The following is a 16,384-nucleotide window of genomic DNA, read 5'->3' on the forward strand; positions in this document are numbered from 1 at the left end:
CTGAACAGAAAAATCATCCAAGGCAAATATGAAGGCAGTTTCCAAACTGCTCCTTGTTTCTAGAACATCCTCTGGGACCTTGGGGAGAGGCAAGACTGCTTCCGTGACATTTGTTCACTTTTATCAGAATGCACATTTAACTACTAGATTTTTATTTCAGGCCAAAAATGTGATCCGAGCTGTCCAAATGGAAGTTGCTGGGGAGGAGGAGAAGAGAATTGCCAGAAATGTAAGTCGGCAAAGGGTCAGGGTCTGAGAAACACGCCGCTGTGAGCAGAGTCCACACAATGTGTGGCCATCCTCTCCCGCTCTTTGGTATCTGCACAAGTACAGAAGCTTGGCAGAGGACCCCGTGTTAACTGTTTCATGAATGGCGGTCTTACCAACCTTACTGCACACAGCTATCTAAGGCTAACCATTCGGGATACTTCAGCCTGTCATAAAATGCCTAGAAGTCAGCTACCCAAGTGCCCGAGTCATGCAGAGTGCCCTGCTCTCAGCTCCCACTTCCCACTTTCCTAGCACACACAAATATCAAAGTTAGACAGTGTTTCTCCAGTGATCTTTCTTTTTCAGTGACCAAAATCATCTGTGCCCAGCAATGTTCCCGGCGTTGTCGAGGCAGGTCCCCCAGTGACTGCTGCCACAACCAGTGTGCCGCTGGGTGCACGGGGCCCAGAGAGAGTGACTGTCTGGTAAGACTCTAGGCGTTGGGGAGCTGGGCTGGGGAGCTTTGCACTTATTCCCCACTGACTGTGACAGGAACCTTCTTGTAGGGCACATTGTCAATAAGTGTTGTCCTGGTCAACAGCAGTGGCATTGTAACAGATGGAGAGAGCTGTTTCTTTAAGAGCCCCTGACATGTGTCTCACAGACCTTCGGGCAGTATAGCCTTGGAATCATCTGCTTTGCCCACCGTATTCTGATGCTTCTTAGGCTGCTCCCCTAGTCCACACCATCACACGGTATCTTTTTTTTCCCCCTGCCACAACCAAAGCTCTGGCAAAAGCTCTAGTGTGAAGTTTGGCAGGTGCCAGGGCTGGTAAATGTGATTCCTGGGGTTGGTATAAAACCAAGCAAGGCCCTGTCAGGCTACGGAAGAGGAAGTCCACCCTAAGCTACAGTCTAAACTATTCTACGGCTTCTGGAAACGGAAGATTCTTAAATCCCAGAAACCAGAGCTGGGCCTGGGGACTTTTTCTTCACTTGGGCAGTCTGGGTTGGATCTAATGAGAAGCCCAGGGAGAAGGCTCTACATGGGGTTCTTAGTAAGAGCCAAACCTTGTGTCTGGTTTTTTCCGCATGAAACCTTTCTGCACTTTGACAAGTTCCAAAATGTTTCCTAAAGTGCTCTTTATAAGAGAAACTCAGTGTAAACTGGGTTTAAAAATAATGCCATGCCATTCTTGCCATGTCATGTTTCTTTATTTTTCATCACCTATAATCAATAGAGATATAGTTTTTTCCAACCACAAACCCTAAGTTATAGCTACTGGGACAGTCAGTATACTTAAAAATAATACTTAATACTTTTTAGAAGAGGGTGTTTCTGACCACCATGGAAAGGCTTACTAGATTCTCCCCCCTCTTATTGAACACCTAAGCACTGAGATCTGCCACTGGCCTGCCTGACCTCAGGCTGCCTGGCCTTGGGCTTCTTTCATTTGGATGGCACGTTTTTGACCAGCCATGTTGTCCCTCCTATGACAGGTCTGCCACAGGTTCCGAGACGAAGCCACATGCAAAGACACCTGCCCACCACTGATGCTGTACAATCCCACCACCTACCAGATGGATGTCAACCCGGAAGGGAAGTACAGCTTTGGGGCCACCTGTGTGAAGAAATGCCCCCGTGAGTTGCTCACCTTTGATTCACCCATCCTCCGTGACCTCTTTCGTCTTATGCGGGACTCTTAGACAGTTTGGGGCCTGCTGTGCCTGCCTTGTTGTGTAGATTAGCGTATGCCCAGCTAGATACAAAGATGATCAGCCAACTCAGTGCTGAGGGACAGAGGCAGAGGCAAAGGCAACCTGTGGCATACAGGGCTCCTCTCCTTCAAGGTTGTCTTCACCTGTGCTGGTCCTCATGTGGTTGGCGACCAGACTTCGTAACAAAAGACACCTGTTATTTTATGCCAAGTCTGAGGGCCAGCTATAGTAACATGGGGGTGTCCTGGAACTGACAAACACAAAATCACAACCCTCTGGGACCATCATTGTTTGACTCTCTACTATGCTGGCATTTAACAGACCTAAATTAGAAAATGCAGCAGATCTGCCTTCTTGAGTAGAAAAGGCTATGGCTAAAGATGGGATCTTGGAGGATTGCAGTTTAAGTTTTGCTTTGATTTACTCATTTGGGTTCGGGCTTTGTTTATGTATGATTGTATTCTGCTGGAACCTATAGGGCAACGGCAACACAGATCACTCCCAAACAGAGAAAGTGAAGCAATGTATAAAGAAACTTAAGAACCAATCTTGACTTCTAGAAAGGAAATTGAGAGCCCAAAAAAGATGTAAAGAGAAACTAAGAGGGTAAGATTTTTGCCTACCTAGATTTAAGTGATGAAAGTCTATTGAGAGAGAGAGAGGAGGAGGAGGAGGAAGAAGAAGAGAAAGAAGAAGAAGGAGAAGGAGAAGAGAAGAAGAAGAAGAAGAAGAAGAAGAAGAAGAAGAAGAAGAAGAAGAAGAAGAAGAAGAAGAAGAAGAAGAAGAAGAAGGGGAAGAAGAAGAAGGGGAAGAAGAAGAAGAAGGGGAAGAGGAAGGGAAAGAAGGGAAAAGGGAGGGGGAGGGAGAGGGAGGGAGAGGAGGAGGAGAAGAAGAAAATGAAGAAAAGAAGAAGAAGAAGAAGAAGAAGAAGAAGAAGAAGAAGAAGAAGAAGAAGAAGAAGAAGCCACTGTAAAGTAAAAGAGAACTAAGATGAAGGAAAACTTGCCACAGTCATGCCACAGATGGACTCTGTGTGAAGACTTAGTTAACAGAGCTTTAAAACCCACAAAAAACACACAAAACCTAAAACAATAAGAGCATGTGACTCACAGATATACTACCAATGCCCATAGTTTTGGGGATCTATTTAGGAAACTCAAAATAGGAGCAAAGAGTTTCTAGTGCACACTAAAATCATAAATATCAAATGAGATAGACTACAGAAAGGTGAGGGAAGGGGGAGAGAGACAGATTGGGGTGCCTGTCTGGGAAGCAGCACAAGCTGGTCTCCTCACTGCTCCCCCAAGGACCACATGGCAGGTGGGGAAGAGCAAAGCTGATGTCAAACACAGAGCAAACTGCAGTCACCTCAATGGGACACGGGCTGTTAGAGACGCATTAATAGGCGTCGCGTACGATTTCAAGGTTTACCTGAAAGTTCCAAATGCAAACCTGACAAAGGAGGCTGATGTTCACAGACGGGCTTCTGGTCAGTGAGCATGCACGGTGCTGTTCCCTCCCTCTCCCCTTTCACGCCTGTGATCAAATGTCTGTGTTTCCCCACATTACCGTCAGAAAAGTCATTAAACTCAAACTTGATTCCCTTTCGAGTCGAAACCTGTCAACCTCTCTCCTCAACGTAAAGTCAGTCAAACTATCAGGGACTTTTCCGGTGGCCCATGTAGAGCGGGGCATGAGGATGTTTGTGGAAGGCTGGGCGCACCTGCCATGGCCTTCAACACCTTCTTTTCATCATCCCTTCCTCAGGAAACTATGTGGTGACAGATCACGGCTCGTGTGTCCGGGCCTGCGGTCCTGACTACTATGAAGTGGAGGAAGACGGTGCTCGCAAGTGTAAAAAGTGTGACGGGCCCTGTCGCAAAGGTAGGGCACCTACGGGTGTAGATAAACCTTTTTCTTGACCCTTGTGCCAGACTCTCATGTCCACGTCCAAACAAACACACCTTACTCTTTTAATTAAAAAAGAAAATGCGCATCTTTTTCTGTAAAGTAGAAGATAAACTAGCAAAGCCAAGTTACCAAGGTAGGGGGGGAGGGGGCGTTCTCTTGAACCAGGCACAGTGGTGCCACCTGCAGCCCAGGTAGGTGAACTGTCCTGGACAGAAAAACAGGGAACCAATGCCTTTATGAGTAGCTAGATTCAAGTCTTCGAAACAACAGGCAGACTTCAAAGCCAACCAAGGTCTGTGACAAGGGCAACCCCAAGCCCCCATTCCGGTGACTGGAACACCAAAGCTTGCCAGGGGTCCCGACACCTGGAGTGTTCCCTCATAGTGGGATGAGTTAACGATGACTGGAACAGGGGTTCATGCTTCTGCCTGTGCGATGCAGCCTTCTTAGTTCAGCAAAGGTAAATGCAACAAATCTCTCTCTTAACAGTTTGTAATGGCATAGGCATTGGCGAATTTAAAGACACACTCTCCATAAATGCGACTAACATCAAACACTTCAAATATTGCACCTCCATCAGTGGGGACCTTCATATCCTGCCAGTGGCCTTTAAGGGGTAAGTAACAGCTGAGTGACCCGGACAGAGAGCAACCAATTCTACTTCTTTGAAGCCATGGAAAATGACCAATAATCATGTTGCTGTCTGTTTCAGGGATTCCTTCACACGGACCCCTCCTCTAGACCCAAGGGAACTCGATATCCTAAAAACCGTAAAGGAAATAACAGGTTAGTGCTGGTGTATCCGGGAGCATATGCAGCAGATTAAACTGTACAAAAACCACCAGACATCCCCCTTCTTCTCTGGCATAGCAATGTGGTATCTGAAGCTCTACCGTTATGATTAATTCTTAGAGAGTTTGTAAAATTTGTTTCCCTTTGTGCACGTTGGAAGCACTTTAAGCCAAGGCTGCAGCCATGCTGGACCTCATGTGGTCACATTTAACAGTTCTTCCCAGCTCAGACAGGCCTTCATCCTCAAAGACCCCAAGTCCCAGAGAGAAAAAGTAGGGAAGGTGTGGGTTCTCGGGTTTGGGGTTTCCTGAACCAGATTTCAATTGATTGCCCCCTGGGGAGTCTTGGATTCATGACTGTTATCTGCACTTCGTTTTCTTCATCTGTAAAAAGGGATAATTAGATCTGAGAAACAAGACTGATGTGGGGATCAGAGTTAAATGAAAAAAGCTTTTAAAATGAGACCTAACTAAGCACCAACTTGAAGACATTTAGAGAAGGAACGAAGTGTGTAATCTGATAGCCTTGAAGGATATCATAGCCAGGGCACATCCTCAGCCTGTAGGGTGGAAATCTGCCTGGGCGTTGAGAGAGGTGCAGCCAGGAATTCAAAGTTCCATGGAGGAGGCAGGATTTCATTAAAAAAAAATCACCCGGATATGTGTCAGTATGTACACTGTCATCCTTAGTGGTGAGGACCAGAGAATCCACTGCCACTGTCCAAACACCATGAGTCCTAGAACATGCTTCCTACAAAACAAAGAACTTTCCAGCATCATGGGTGTAAGCCTTTCTTCCTCCCCTCTAGGGTTTTTGCTGATTCAGGCTTGGCCTGAAAACTGGACGGACCTCCATGCTTTTGAGAACCTAGAAATCATACGTGGCAGAACAAAGCAACAGTAAGTCAGCCGTAACCAAAGCCTGGGAGATTATCTCTACTTTTTATTTTGAAATTGGCCTTAAAGGGGAGGTACAGAAACAGGACAAAGATGAGCTTCCACTCAGCTTCCCCTAATGTGAGCAACTTACATGAGACGATGTGTGGATTAAGATAAAGATGTTGACTCTGCACAGCGCTGTGCGCTCAACCGTGTACTTTATTGAGTTTGCTAGATTTTCCGTAAATGCATGTGTCCTTTCTCTGTCCTCTCAAGAATCCCACATTGCACGGACTTCTAATGTCTTCTTAGTCCCCTTCAAACATCCCTAGCTCCTATGGCTTTGACTGTTTTTATTGCCTTGACACTCTGGGGAAATGTGAGTGGGTGTTTTACAGAATGTCCTTATTTGTGTTTGGCTAATCTTTGATAGTGATGAAGTTGAAATTATTTAACATATGGCACAAGGGGACCCAAGTGATGTTTTAGCACTAAATGGTTTGGGGATCTATAATGTCCACTCTTCCAGACACAAAAATGAAGTGTGTGCACAGAGAGAAAAAGATACAGAGAGAGAGAGAGAGAGGGGGGGGGGAGGGAGAAATGGAAGAGGAGGGAGGGAGGGAGGGAGGGAGGGAGGGAGGGAGGGAGGAAGGGAGGGAGGGAGGGAGGGAGGGAGATTCTTAATAGAGTGAGAGAAATGCTAAGATTGGTGGTGAGGAAGAGAAGCTTGGGCATGTGCAGCTCAAACTGCCTTGGAAACATTAGGAGAACCTTTTCTGAAATTTGCCACCGCTAACCCCACATCATATCATACACGATACACACAGAAAATGCATTGCTTTCCACCAGCTTCGTTAGTCAGACGCTTGTGATAATAAGCACACAGCTACGTCTGCTTCCTGCCTCCTGGGGCTCTCAGGAGCGTTCCTTCACCGAGGCCAGCCTGGGGACGGGCTCTATGACCTGGTGTAACTCACCAAATGCTGGAGCTTGACCTGCCAGAAAGACCCCAGGCAGATCCTGACTCTTTGGCTTCTCTGAGGAGAATTCCTACCCAGGACCCCTCGCTTCTCTGGAAACAGGCAGTGAACAGAGATGGTCTATGAAGGGGGAAATAGGAAGAACCACGAACAGAAAGAGGGGCTGTCAAATAATGCTTTATTCCTTTGACATGTAACCTCTTAACTTTCATTCTCTTCCTTTCGTCCTGTGGCAACCAACCCATTCCTGATGCTGGTGCCAGAGAAGCTTCCTACAAATACACACTGCTTCTATGTGCTTGGCCATCAGTTGGCTGTGACAACCCAAATTCCTCCAGCAGGGCCATAGATCTGGGCTCTGACTTCATCCACCATCCCCAAGCCTGTCTTCCAGCGCTTCCCGCCTGCAGACAGCCTGCATCCTCTTTCCCCACGTGGTTTGGCATTCCTTCCCCTTTTGTCTGGCTAACTTCAACCTAGTCATTCAGTGGGAGCGTACCCTGTAGAATCCTACTTGGCTCTGCTTTCCACATCTCAGACATGAGACACCATGGCTTGGAGAAAGTTGTCCTTCTATGGCATTCCTCCATGGAGCTACTTAAGTTCCCCTTCTTGACTAATCGTTCTCGCTAAAGCTGTGTTCATTTCTCTGGACTCAAAAAGTACCAGAGTCAACTAACCCAGGCCCATAGGGGCTCACAGAGACTGAGCCGCCACCAGGGAGTCTGCATGGGACTGACCTAGGCATTCTGCATTTATGTTACAGTTGTGTAGTTTGGTCATCTTGTGGGACTCCTAACAGTAGGAGCAGGGGCTGTCTCTGACTCTGTTGCCTGCTTTGGGGACCCTTTCCTCTTACTGGGTTGCTTCATCCGGTCTTAAGATGAGAGGAGGTGCCTAGTCTCACTGTAACTTGATATACCATGGCTGACTGATTTCCATGGAAGACCTATCCTTTTCTGAAAAGAAAGGGAGGAGGAGTAGACGGGAGAGGGGCTGGGAGGAGGGGAAAGTGTGGTAGAGATGTAAAAGCAAATAAAGAAAGAAACAAAAAGTTCTGCCCGTATGACGGCATCACCTGTAGACAGGTTCCCTAAGTAAAACAGACAGATGTTTAACCTATACAGCGTTTGTCAAGGGACACTACAGATATTTACTCAATAAACATGACCGGATGAGCCTGGATAGATGAATAGATGAATAGATGGACAGACAGACAAATTGACTTCAAGTACATCTTGGTGTTCTTGATTTCTAGGAAAGCTATAAATACAGCAAATGAAATGGCATCAGGCCATTGACCAGGCCTCCACTTTCCCCAAGGTTAAAGATAACAAATGGATGAGAAATCATCCTTTCCTTGAAGAAACTTAAAAAAAAACTCTCGTGTTTTTCAAAAGCCATGATTCATATTTTTCACAGAATGATTATTAATAATGAGAACATGGTTTTCAGGAAACCTAAGTGGCCCAGAAAAACAAAATCAGAGGGTGGCGTGTTGTTCTCACTGTCATATACAACACAATTCTCCTTCTCCCCCACTCAGCGGTCAGTTTTCTCTCGCCGTTGTTGGCCTGAACATCACATCATTGGGACTGCGTTCCCTCAAGGAAATAAGCGATGGAGACGTGGTCATTTCTGGCAACCGAAACTTGTGCTACGCAAATACCATAAACTGGAAAAAATTCTTTGGGACTTCCAATCAGAAAACCAAAATCATGACCAACAGAGCCCAGAATGACTGCAGTAAGTAGCTGGTCCCATCTCACCCTGTGTGCATAGCTCCTGGAGGTAATTTCTTTTCAGAAGGAATGCTGAAGCGGCCCTCGGCTCCTGCTCACTGCTCTAACCCAGGTCAACAGTGTGCTGGAGCAAAGAGTGAACACAGGGATATGGAAAATGTGCACTTTTGTGGGGGGTGGAAGTTAAAGTAATGAATAAGTCAGATGCTGAGAACATAATCACAACTGCAAAGAGACGAGAACCCTTAAAGAGCAGCCTTCTACCCTACACTGGGACAAAAGGAACAGGGGCCCTAAGGGCTAAGTCCCTACCACCAAAAGCTCCATCTGGTGGAGATGTACATTCATTTGAAAGAAGAGAACCTAAATTGAGAATTCAGCTGAAGAGATGGCCTGCATTTGGAGGCCAGGCTGCATCTTTAGCTGGCCCCTAAAATGGGCAGCAGCTTTCACATGGTACTGGTTTTATACACATGAAAGATATAAGATTGATGGGGGCATGGAAGGTTGTGCCAAGGTTACAAAAAAACCAGCCAAGCTGGTCAGTACATGGGCAGGGCTGAAGCCCCTAAAAGAAGCCCTGGAGAGGCCACCATGCCAACCCATAAAGATGAAGCTTAAGTCTCAATGGACATTTTAGGATTTTAGAGATGTCAGTATGATGGGATATCTGCTACCAAAGAGAAAAAGAAAAAGCTACAGGCTTGGGATAGAGCAGGTCAAAGGGGAAGCTTTTGCACACTGCAAGGGTCAGACCTGGAAGGACAGAGCTACCTAAGTTCTTGAGAGCCCCTTATTTCCAGCTTCTGTAAATCCTGATGAAATTACTCTGGCTTTCAAGAACTTGAGTAGTTCTGCTAGGTTTCAGTCTTGCTTTGGTTCATTCTCTCTTTACTGTGCCCCATTCCACCTCTGTGAAATGGGAATGATTATTATGTGCCATTGTATATGGAAAGTTTGTCATTTGCTTTCTGATTGCCCAGAGGGCAACAGTTAAGAGATTGCCTTGAGTCCCAAGAAAAAATAGACTTGAGATTTCTGAACGCTATTGATACTGTTAAAGACTTGCCAAGGGCAAGTGAGATGGCTCAGCAGAAAAGAGCATTGCTGCCAAGCCTGAAGAGCTGAGTTCTATTCCCAGGACTCATATGGAGCAAGGAGAGACTCAGCTCCCAGAAATTAATATCACAGACACACACACACACACACACACACACACACACACACACACCACAGTGGCGTGCACATGTACATCCTCTACACAAAATAAAAAAGGTAGTGGAATTTTTTTAAAGACTTAAGAAGATGGAATAAACACACTTGGTATTGTAAGATGTTCATAATCCTATGTGGTCTGAGAGCAGGTGTGGAAGGTGGGGAGGATGATGAGGTTGAGTATGTTCCCAGGAGGCTCAGGTGTTTGAACACTTGGCCTCATGCTGCTGCCACCATGACGGACGGTGACCCTTCTTAAACTGTAGGCCAAAGTAAAGCCTTTCTCCCTTCAGTTGCTTCTTGTTAGACATGTGATCACATCAGTGAGTGGCATATGTGCTGCGGTCTAGGCTCCCTGTAATTTAAAGGACAAAATGTGACCTTCATTATATTACATTTTGGCTAAAGATAGCTCTGTGCTCACTTCAGCCTTTAGTCACTAGCGCCACGTCCAAGTGCACACATGTACCTACACATTGTGTAAGAGGATGTATGACATCTCACAGTTATGTTCCCAGCTCTGATTTCAAAGCACTAAATTAAAGTAGCTTTTGAAACTCGCAAATGCCACGGACTTGTGGCAAGACTCTAAACACTGACAGAGGCAATATTGAGGACCAGCGGTGCTCTGACCCGGTTGGGCTTTGAGAACTTGCCCTGTTTTTTATTCTTTAATCACCTTGGCTTTGGCTTCCTCTTTCACACATGGTGATGATTCCAGTACCGTGCTGTTCCTCAGTGGCTTGAGATCCTGTATGTGAAGCTCTTGGCATGGTACCCAGCACACAGCAAGCAGCTACAACCTTCCTGCCATGTCTGTCAGCTGTGACATCCACCATCAAAGCCTCCCCAGAGTCAGGTCCAAGCTGCCCTGAACACCACAGTGAACAAAGGCCATGGTCCCCTACTCTCCTCAGAACCTAGGTGTGCCTTCGAAGAGCACACAGTCCCTCGGAAGGGTGTCACCTCTTCTGATCCCTCCCGTTACTGCTCTGTGACTGACCCTGTGACTCACTGTGTCTTCTCAGAGGCCACAGGCCACGTCTGTAATCCTCTATGCTCCTCGGAAGGCTGCTGGGGCCCTTCGCCCAGGGATTGTGTCTCCTGCCGGAACGTCAGCAGGGGCAGGGAGTGTGTGGAGAAGTGCAACGTGCTGGAGGGGTGAGCCACTGTAGCCTCTGTCTAGCTGAAGAGATGAGCCCCGTGCTCTTTCTACAGCCTTGCAGTTATTCACGTTATTTTTTTTTCTCTTTCTCTCTTGTTCTTGATATTATCCTTTGTTTATTTGATGTTCTTTTTTTTTTTTGCCAAAGTGTTCATCACATTAGAAAGCAAGTTTCTCATTGTTCCTCAATGTGCCTGATAATCTGCCCTGTCTTTCTTCCTGAAAATACTTTAAATTTTCATTTTGCAGAAATTCTCAAGATAGGACAGACACAGTAGCTGACATACTTAAGAAAGTGTGAGCGTTTGGACTTTTCTTTCCTGTCCACGATTCCCATTGTATTAAAATATATCAACACAGAGCATTTCCTAATTAATTGTAGTTTTAGGTGCCCGTCACATGCACCGATCATTAAGTGGTGCAAATTATTTTAATAAAACCAGGAACAAAGATGTAAGTCCTGTATGTTGTTAGTTTAAAAGGAATCAATTGATAGTACAAAGTATGTCAATATTGGCATACCGTTTTAAGTGAACACTAGTAATGATTTAAAGAAATTACTTAGAAAATTAAACTGAAGGACAGAGAGGGGCATTTTGTTGTTGTTGTTGTTGTTGTTGTTGTTGTTGTTGTTGAAGGGATGAGAGGAAGCTATGGTGGAGGAGAGACACATGAGTGACAGGCAGTGCCGGGAAATCTTCCATCCTGTTTTGCTAACAGGGTGTGGACCACAGTTTGTATCCAGAAATATTCCAGAGCTGGATGGAAAGGCAATTTTGATTTTGTAAGAACATCTCCATGGGCCTAGGGCTACTGCTCTAACTGCTATTTGAACGTCACGTAGGGAGCACCACCATAGCCCTTCCTGTGCTAAATAGGCGTTCATATCCTCAACTTTCAAATCTCTTCACTGCACCCAGAGGCCCAGGGCTCTTAGTGTGAGACGCCGATGGCCTGCAGCACCTCGTCACCACTCAAGCCAGAGTCCTGCAGGAGTCAACACGGAGACAAAGCTCGGAAAATCACCACTGAGGGTTTATTCACTGCCAGTCAGTTGGCTGTGGTCTCTATGTTCTGCTGGGGGGAAGCTGTCCAGCGCTGGCCATTGGCCTCTTCTGGACGATTCGCAGTTTGACATCAGTGAGCAGTGACGACAGGCAGGCAGGGACAGGTGTGCATGGCACCCTCTGCTGTTACAACCCTTGTCCATTCCTTGATTTTTGGGGACCCTTAGCTCCACAAGTCTTAAGAGTTCTTACGTTTGCCGGCAGTGTGTGGGACTCTTGGGTGTTACGACATGTGTCTAGGCCCACTACATTAGAATTCCCAAGCCTGTCGTAGCAATGGGTGCAGCTTCAAGAAGGGCCTGAGTGACGGGCTCCTCCATTCTTGACGGTATTGCTGTGACAATCCTTGGGCCCCAGATGGGTGAGACCCGTGGCTCTAAAATCCGGGAAGTACTCTGGAACTCCCTCAGCCACCAGGACCTGAAGTTTGTTTTTTCCCGCTCTATGCAGTGGTCCATGCTTCGACGTCAGCTCTCCATCCTCTCTCTGTCTGCCCTCCCCTTCGCACCTGCTTCGCCCCTCTCAAGCTGGACGGTCCCCTCTTCTTCAGCCACCAAACAGCTAGACAGACACTACTTCTGCAGCTCAGCCTGACGACGGCTCGCTATTACTGCTGTTCCACAGCCTCTTCCGTCCCTCTTCCTGTCCCTGCTGCCTCTTTCTAGATGCTGCCAGCTCAGCCTAACCTACTAAATAGGCAAAGGAAAGGCCGCCTGAGATGAGTCTATTATTGGCTTAGTATATCTGTTGTTGCAATACCAGGGGATGCAGCACACAGGAAGGAGTTTTCCAGAGACTCCGGAAATGAACAAGTTTGAACATTCCTTTCCTATGCCTTTTTTAGTCTTAGTAACCATTTCTTTCCAGCTTAAATGTCCATGTGGGTTTTAGAGGGAAAGGATGGTTCGCAAAGATGTTTTTCATATTTGGCTTTCTCGCCTGACATTCAGAAACTATGCCTGTAGGAAAAGGTCAGAGAAGTACTCTGGTTATAAATGAAACTGTCTGCAAGGTGACCTAAGGCTCTATTAGTTGAGCTCAGCATATTATATTTCAGGTCAGTCCCAGCATTCTGACCCTTTCTTTGCCCTTAAGATGTCTCTGAATGTCTGGGCTAGGTCATTTGTGTTACTTGAAATAGTTACCGCCACTCCGGGTACGGCATGTTCAGTTCACTGTGTTCTTCTCCCAGGGAGCCCAGGGAGTTTGTGGAGAAATCCGAGTGCATCCAGTGCCATCCAGAATGTTTGCCCCAGGACATGAACATCACCTGTACAGGCCGGGTAAGGAGTCCTACTCCGCGCTCTACCCTGCTTTGTGGGAAAGCCGCAGCAGGAAGAGCAATGATCCAAGCCACCCCCAAGTAGGAGAGACGGCTGTGCAGGCCCTTTCCAGGGAAGAGAGCCTCAGGATCTGAGCCTTAAAGTGAACTGTGCAGGGTAAAGGCGCCTCACACTTATTTCACCGTGGCCATTCCCCCACTGTATCACAGGACAGGCTATACTGGCTGAGACACTGTGGGCAGCTTTCACAGCCTTGGCCATCTGCCATCATCTCCCAAGTTTAATCAAACTACACCAAAGCATTCTTTAACAAGTTCAAGTCACACTATTTTTTTTAAAAGAATCCCAGCAATTTTTCTTCAATCAGTTGCTTTTTTTTTTTTTTACACACACCGTAGCAACCTCCTAAGGGATGTCTGTGAGAATTCAGGTTGCTCTGACTCAAATATGCTGCTCACACCTGATACTAAGCCTTGTCGGGGCTCTGTTTCCCTGTGAGTTCAGGCTGCAAACTCTACGTGTCCTCGTTGAATCCTGTTTCAGCGGTTGTCCATCAGTCAAGCGGAGCGTAACAGACCTGAGTTAGGAAACCGAGACTGTCAGCATGACTGGTTGCCAAGTAAGCCCTGTGTGTACAAGCTTGCAGGGCATTGGATCGAATCTTCGTGGCTGCAGAGAAATAATTGGTGCTATTGCTTTAGTCTTCCAGCTGCTCTGGCTTTGAGTGTGTTCTGCCTCTGTGCAGACACAGCTGAACGGTTGGTTACTGGAGCCAAGGGGGGGAAACCCTTGCCTATCAGTCCTCTGGTGAAGTGTGAAGCACACGTCCCGCTGCCTTCGTTTCTGGGGATTTTACAAGGACATTCCAGGTTTTTCAGACAGACTCTAGCACTGCACATTCACAGCCCACTATGCAGCCAGCACTGCCATGTGCCACCTTCTTTTCCTTCCCACGAAGAAATACAAAAGAGGGTTTTCCTTCATGCGCCTCAGCAAGCCAAAGTCTGGCCGCCCTCAGTACTTTTAACTTCAGATGGGATATGCAGGAAAGAAAAGGATAAACAACACATGTAGACCAATCAAAATGACTCTGACAAGTACTATGCCCATGATACCTTAAAATACTGTTAAAATATGGTGAAGAACACAGTTTAGTTTATGCTTGGGTGTGATAAATTCATTTGCTTTTTCTATGAAAACCTTCATGTACTTTATTCAACTTGGTTGTTCTAGAGGGACTGAGAATGGTGAACAAGATAACAGCTGTCCTTTCTTGACAGATTATAGCCCACAAATCGAATTGCTCTGTATAGCTGATCTGAGTTAGCAGAGTCTATCTGAGGGCCAGGAGGAGATGCTAAAGAAGCTTGCTGCCGGGTCTGAATACTTTAGTTCCATCCCTGAGACTCACATAGTAGAAGGCAAACACTAGCTCTCGCAGGAAGTCCCCTCATCTCCACAGTGCAACCACACACATTCATGATTAGCTAATTAGTATAAAACATATTAAAAGAAATTGAATTTGTTTCAGGACAGTCGGGAAAAAATAAGACAGTCAGCATATTATATTTCAGGTCAGTCCCAGCATTCTGACCCTTTCTTTGCCCTTAAGATGTCTCTGAATGTCTGGGCTAGGTCATTGGTGTTACTTGAAATAGTTACCGCCACTCCAGGTACGGCATGTTCAGTTCACTGTGTTCTTCTCCCAGGGAGCCCAGGGAGTTTGTGGAGAAACGTATCTTATTGCGGGCACAGCAGGCAAGAGCAACCATGTCACTTGTTGCATATTTTAAGAACTTCTGCTCTGGGGTTGGAGAGATGCCCCAGTGGTTAAGAACACTGGTTGCTCCTCTTGAGGACCCAGGTTTGATTCTCAGCACCAACGTGCCAGCTCAAAGCCACCTGCAACTCCAGTTTCAAGGGATCTGATGCCCGCTTCTGGCTTCTGTGAGCTCCAGTCATACATAGACAGTCACGCACATATACAATAATAAATAACATCCATATTATTGGCTTTTGTTTTCTCACAGTAAATATTATAAACAGGAAGTTATTTCTATTTTTGAAAAAGAACTAAAAGATCACTAACCTTCTCTGTATCTTGCTTCAGGGGCCAGACAACTGCATCAAGTGTGCCCACTACATTGACGGCCCGCACTGTGTCAAGACCTGCCCAGCTGGGGTCATGGGGGAGAACAGCACGCTGGTCTGGAAGTATGCAGACGCCAACAATGTCTGCCACCTCTGCCATCCAAACTGTACCTATGGGTAAGAGCAGTACAGTCACCTACAAAAGCATGTGAATTTATGCACAGGAAATGCCTAAATTTTAGGCAGTGGTTTATATAGGCTTGTATTTTAGCCAGGACCCTACTAGGTTTCAACTGTGCACTTGTGGTGGCAGAAGGGATATGCTGGTGGGCAGATCTCAAGTTGATAAAAATATCGCTCTGTCTTTCAAGATGTTTGTCTCGGGTAGTCTAGGTTCCTTGGCACCACGTTGCAATAGAAAAGAGTGATGGGCACAACTGCCAAGCTGCCAACCTCTTCCCCCTTTGTATAATTAGGGTTGGGGATGATATGGACTGGGGGTGGGGAAGAGCCTGGGGAGGTGGCTAATTCAGTGATTTAAGGATCTATTTTGTTTGCCAACACCATGTAGAATAAACCAGCAGTGAAGACTGTATACCTGTGACCCCAGCACTGGAAAGGCAGAGGTGGAGAGATCCCTGGGGCTTTCTGGCCATCCATGCTAGCCAAACTATTGGTGAATTTCAGTTCAGTGGGAGTTCCTGACTCAAAAAGAAAGGGAGTAGTTGTTTTTCAAAAATGACATTTGGTGTTGACTTTTCTAGACTTCACACAGTGCCCACACATGTGAGCGCACATGAACACACACATATGCACTAACTCTTCCTGAATTGTTCCAAAGCACCTTTTTAAAATCTGCTTGATTGTTAAGCTGACTTCAGTGGCTTTAATTAAAGCTGGCTGGAGTAGAATTAGCAGAAGTGTTCTGATTCTATACATTTGATTGACTGGAACACTATAAATTAACAATTGAATCAGATCACACTTAGTAACCAGAACAGTGTCAGGGTTTTCATATATATATATATATATATATATATATATATATATATATATATATATATATACACATATATACACACATATATTACCCATGTCATTGTATTTCTAAAATCTTCCCTCTTACTCAGAACTGTCACTCACCTTTTCTGTGGATCTCTCCAATACCAACACCTGGCTTTACTGTGCTGTGCATCTAAATGCATTCTTCTGCAATCCAGTGATAACTAATTCAACATAAATTACAGGATTTTGTGATCATGAGTTAGTATCTATAATGTACTAAAAATAATGACTAAGACAAGGTGAGCGCTAATGAGCAATGTTAA

The 16,384-nt window shown here is 45.9% G+C and overlaps 1 protein-coding gene across 4 annotated transcripts in view; it reads left to right on the plus strand.

The window, feature by feature from the left end:
* Egfr (epidermal growth factor receptor) overlaps positions 1–16,384 on the plus strand; it is a 173,597-nt gene that overhangs the window by 126,007 nt on the left and 31,206 nt on the right. For all 4 annotated transcript variants that reach the window (XM_042054959.1, XM_038326971.1, XM_038326979.2 and 1 more), the window contains exons 5-15: positions 161–229; positions 577–695; positions 1,711–1,852; positions 3,697–3,813; positions 4,330–4,456; positions 4,553–4,626; positions 5,441–5,531; positions 8,040–8,239; positions 10,479–10,611; positions 12,875–12,965; positions 15,076–15,233. In XM_042054959.1, the coding sequence (XP_041910893.1) occupies positions 161–229; positions 577–695; positions 1,711–1,852; positions 3,697–3,813; positions 4,330–4,456; positions 4,553–4,626; positions 5,441–5,531; positions 8,040–8,239; positions 10,479–10,611; positions 12,875–12,965; positions 15,076–15,233 (1,321 nt within the window). The remainder of the gene's footprint in view (positions 1–160; positions 230–576; positions 696–1,710; positions 1,853–3,696; positions 3,814–4,329; positions 4,457–4,552; positions 4,627–5,440; positions 5,532–8,039; positions 8,240–10,478; positions 10,612–12,874; positions 12,966–15,075; positions 15,234–16,384) is intronic.

This window comes from Arvicola amphibius, chromosome 1 (genome assembly GCF_903992535.2).
Source record: "Arvicola amphibius chromosome 1, mArvAmp1.2, whole genome shotgun sequence".
Lineage (NCBI taxonomy): Eukaryota > Metazoa > Chordata > Mammalia > Rodentia > Cricetidae > Arvicola > Arvicola amphibius.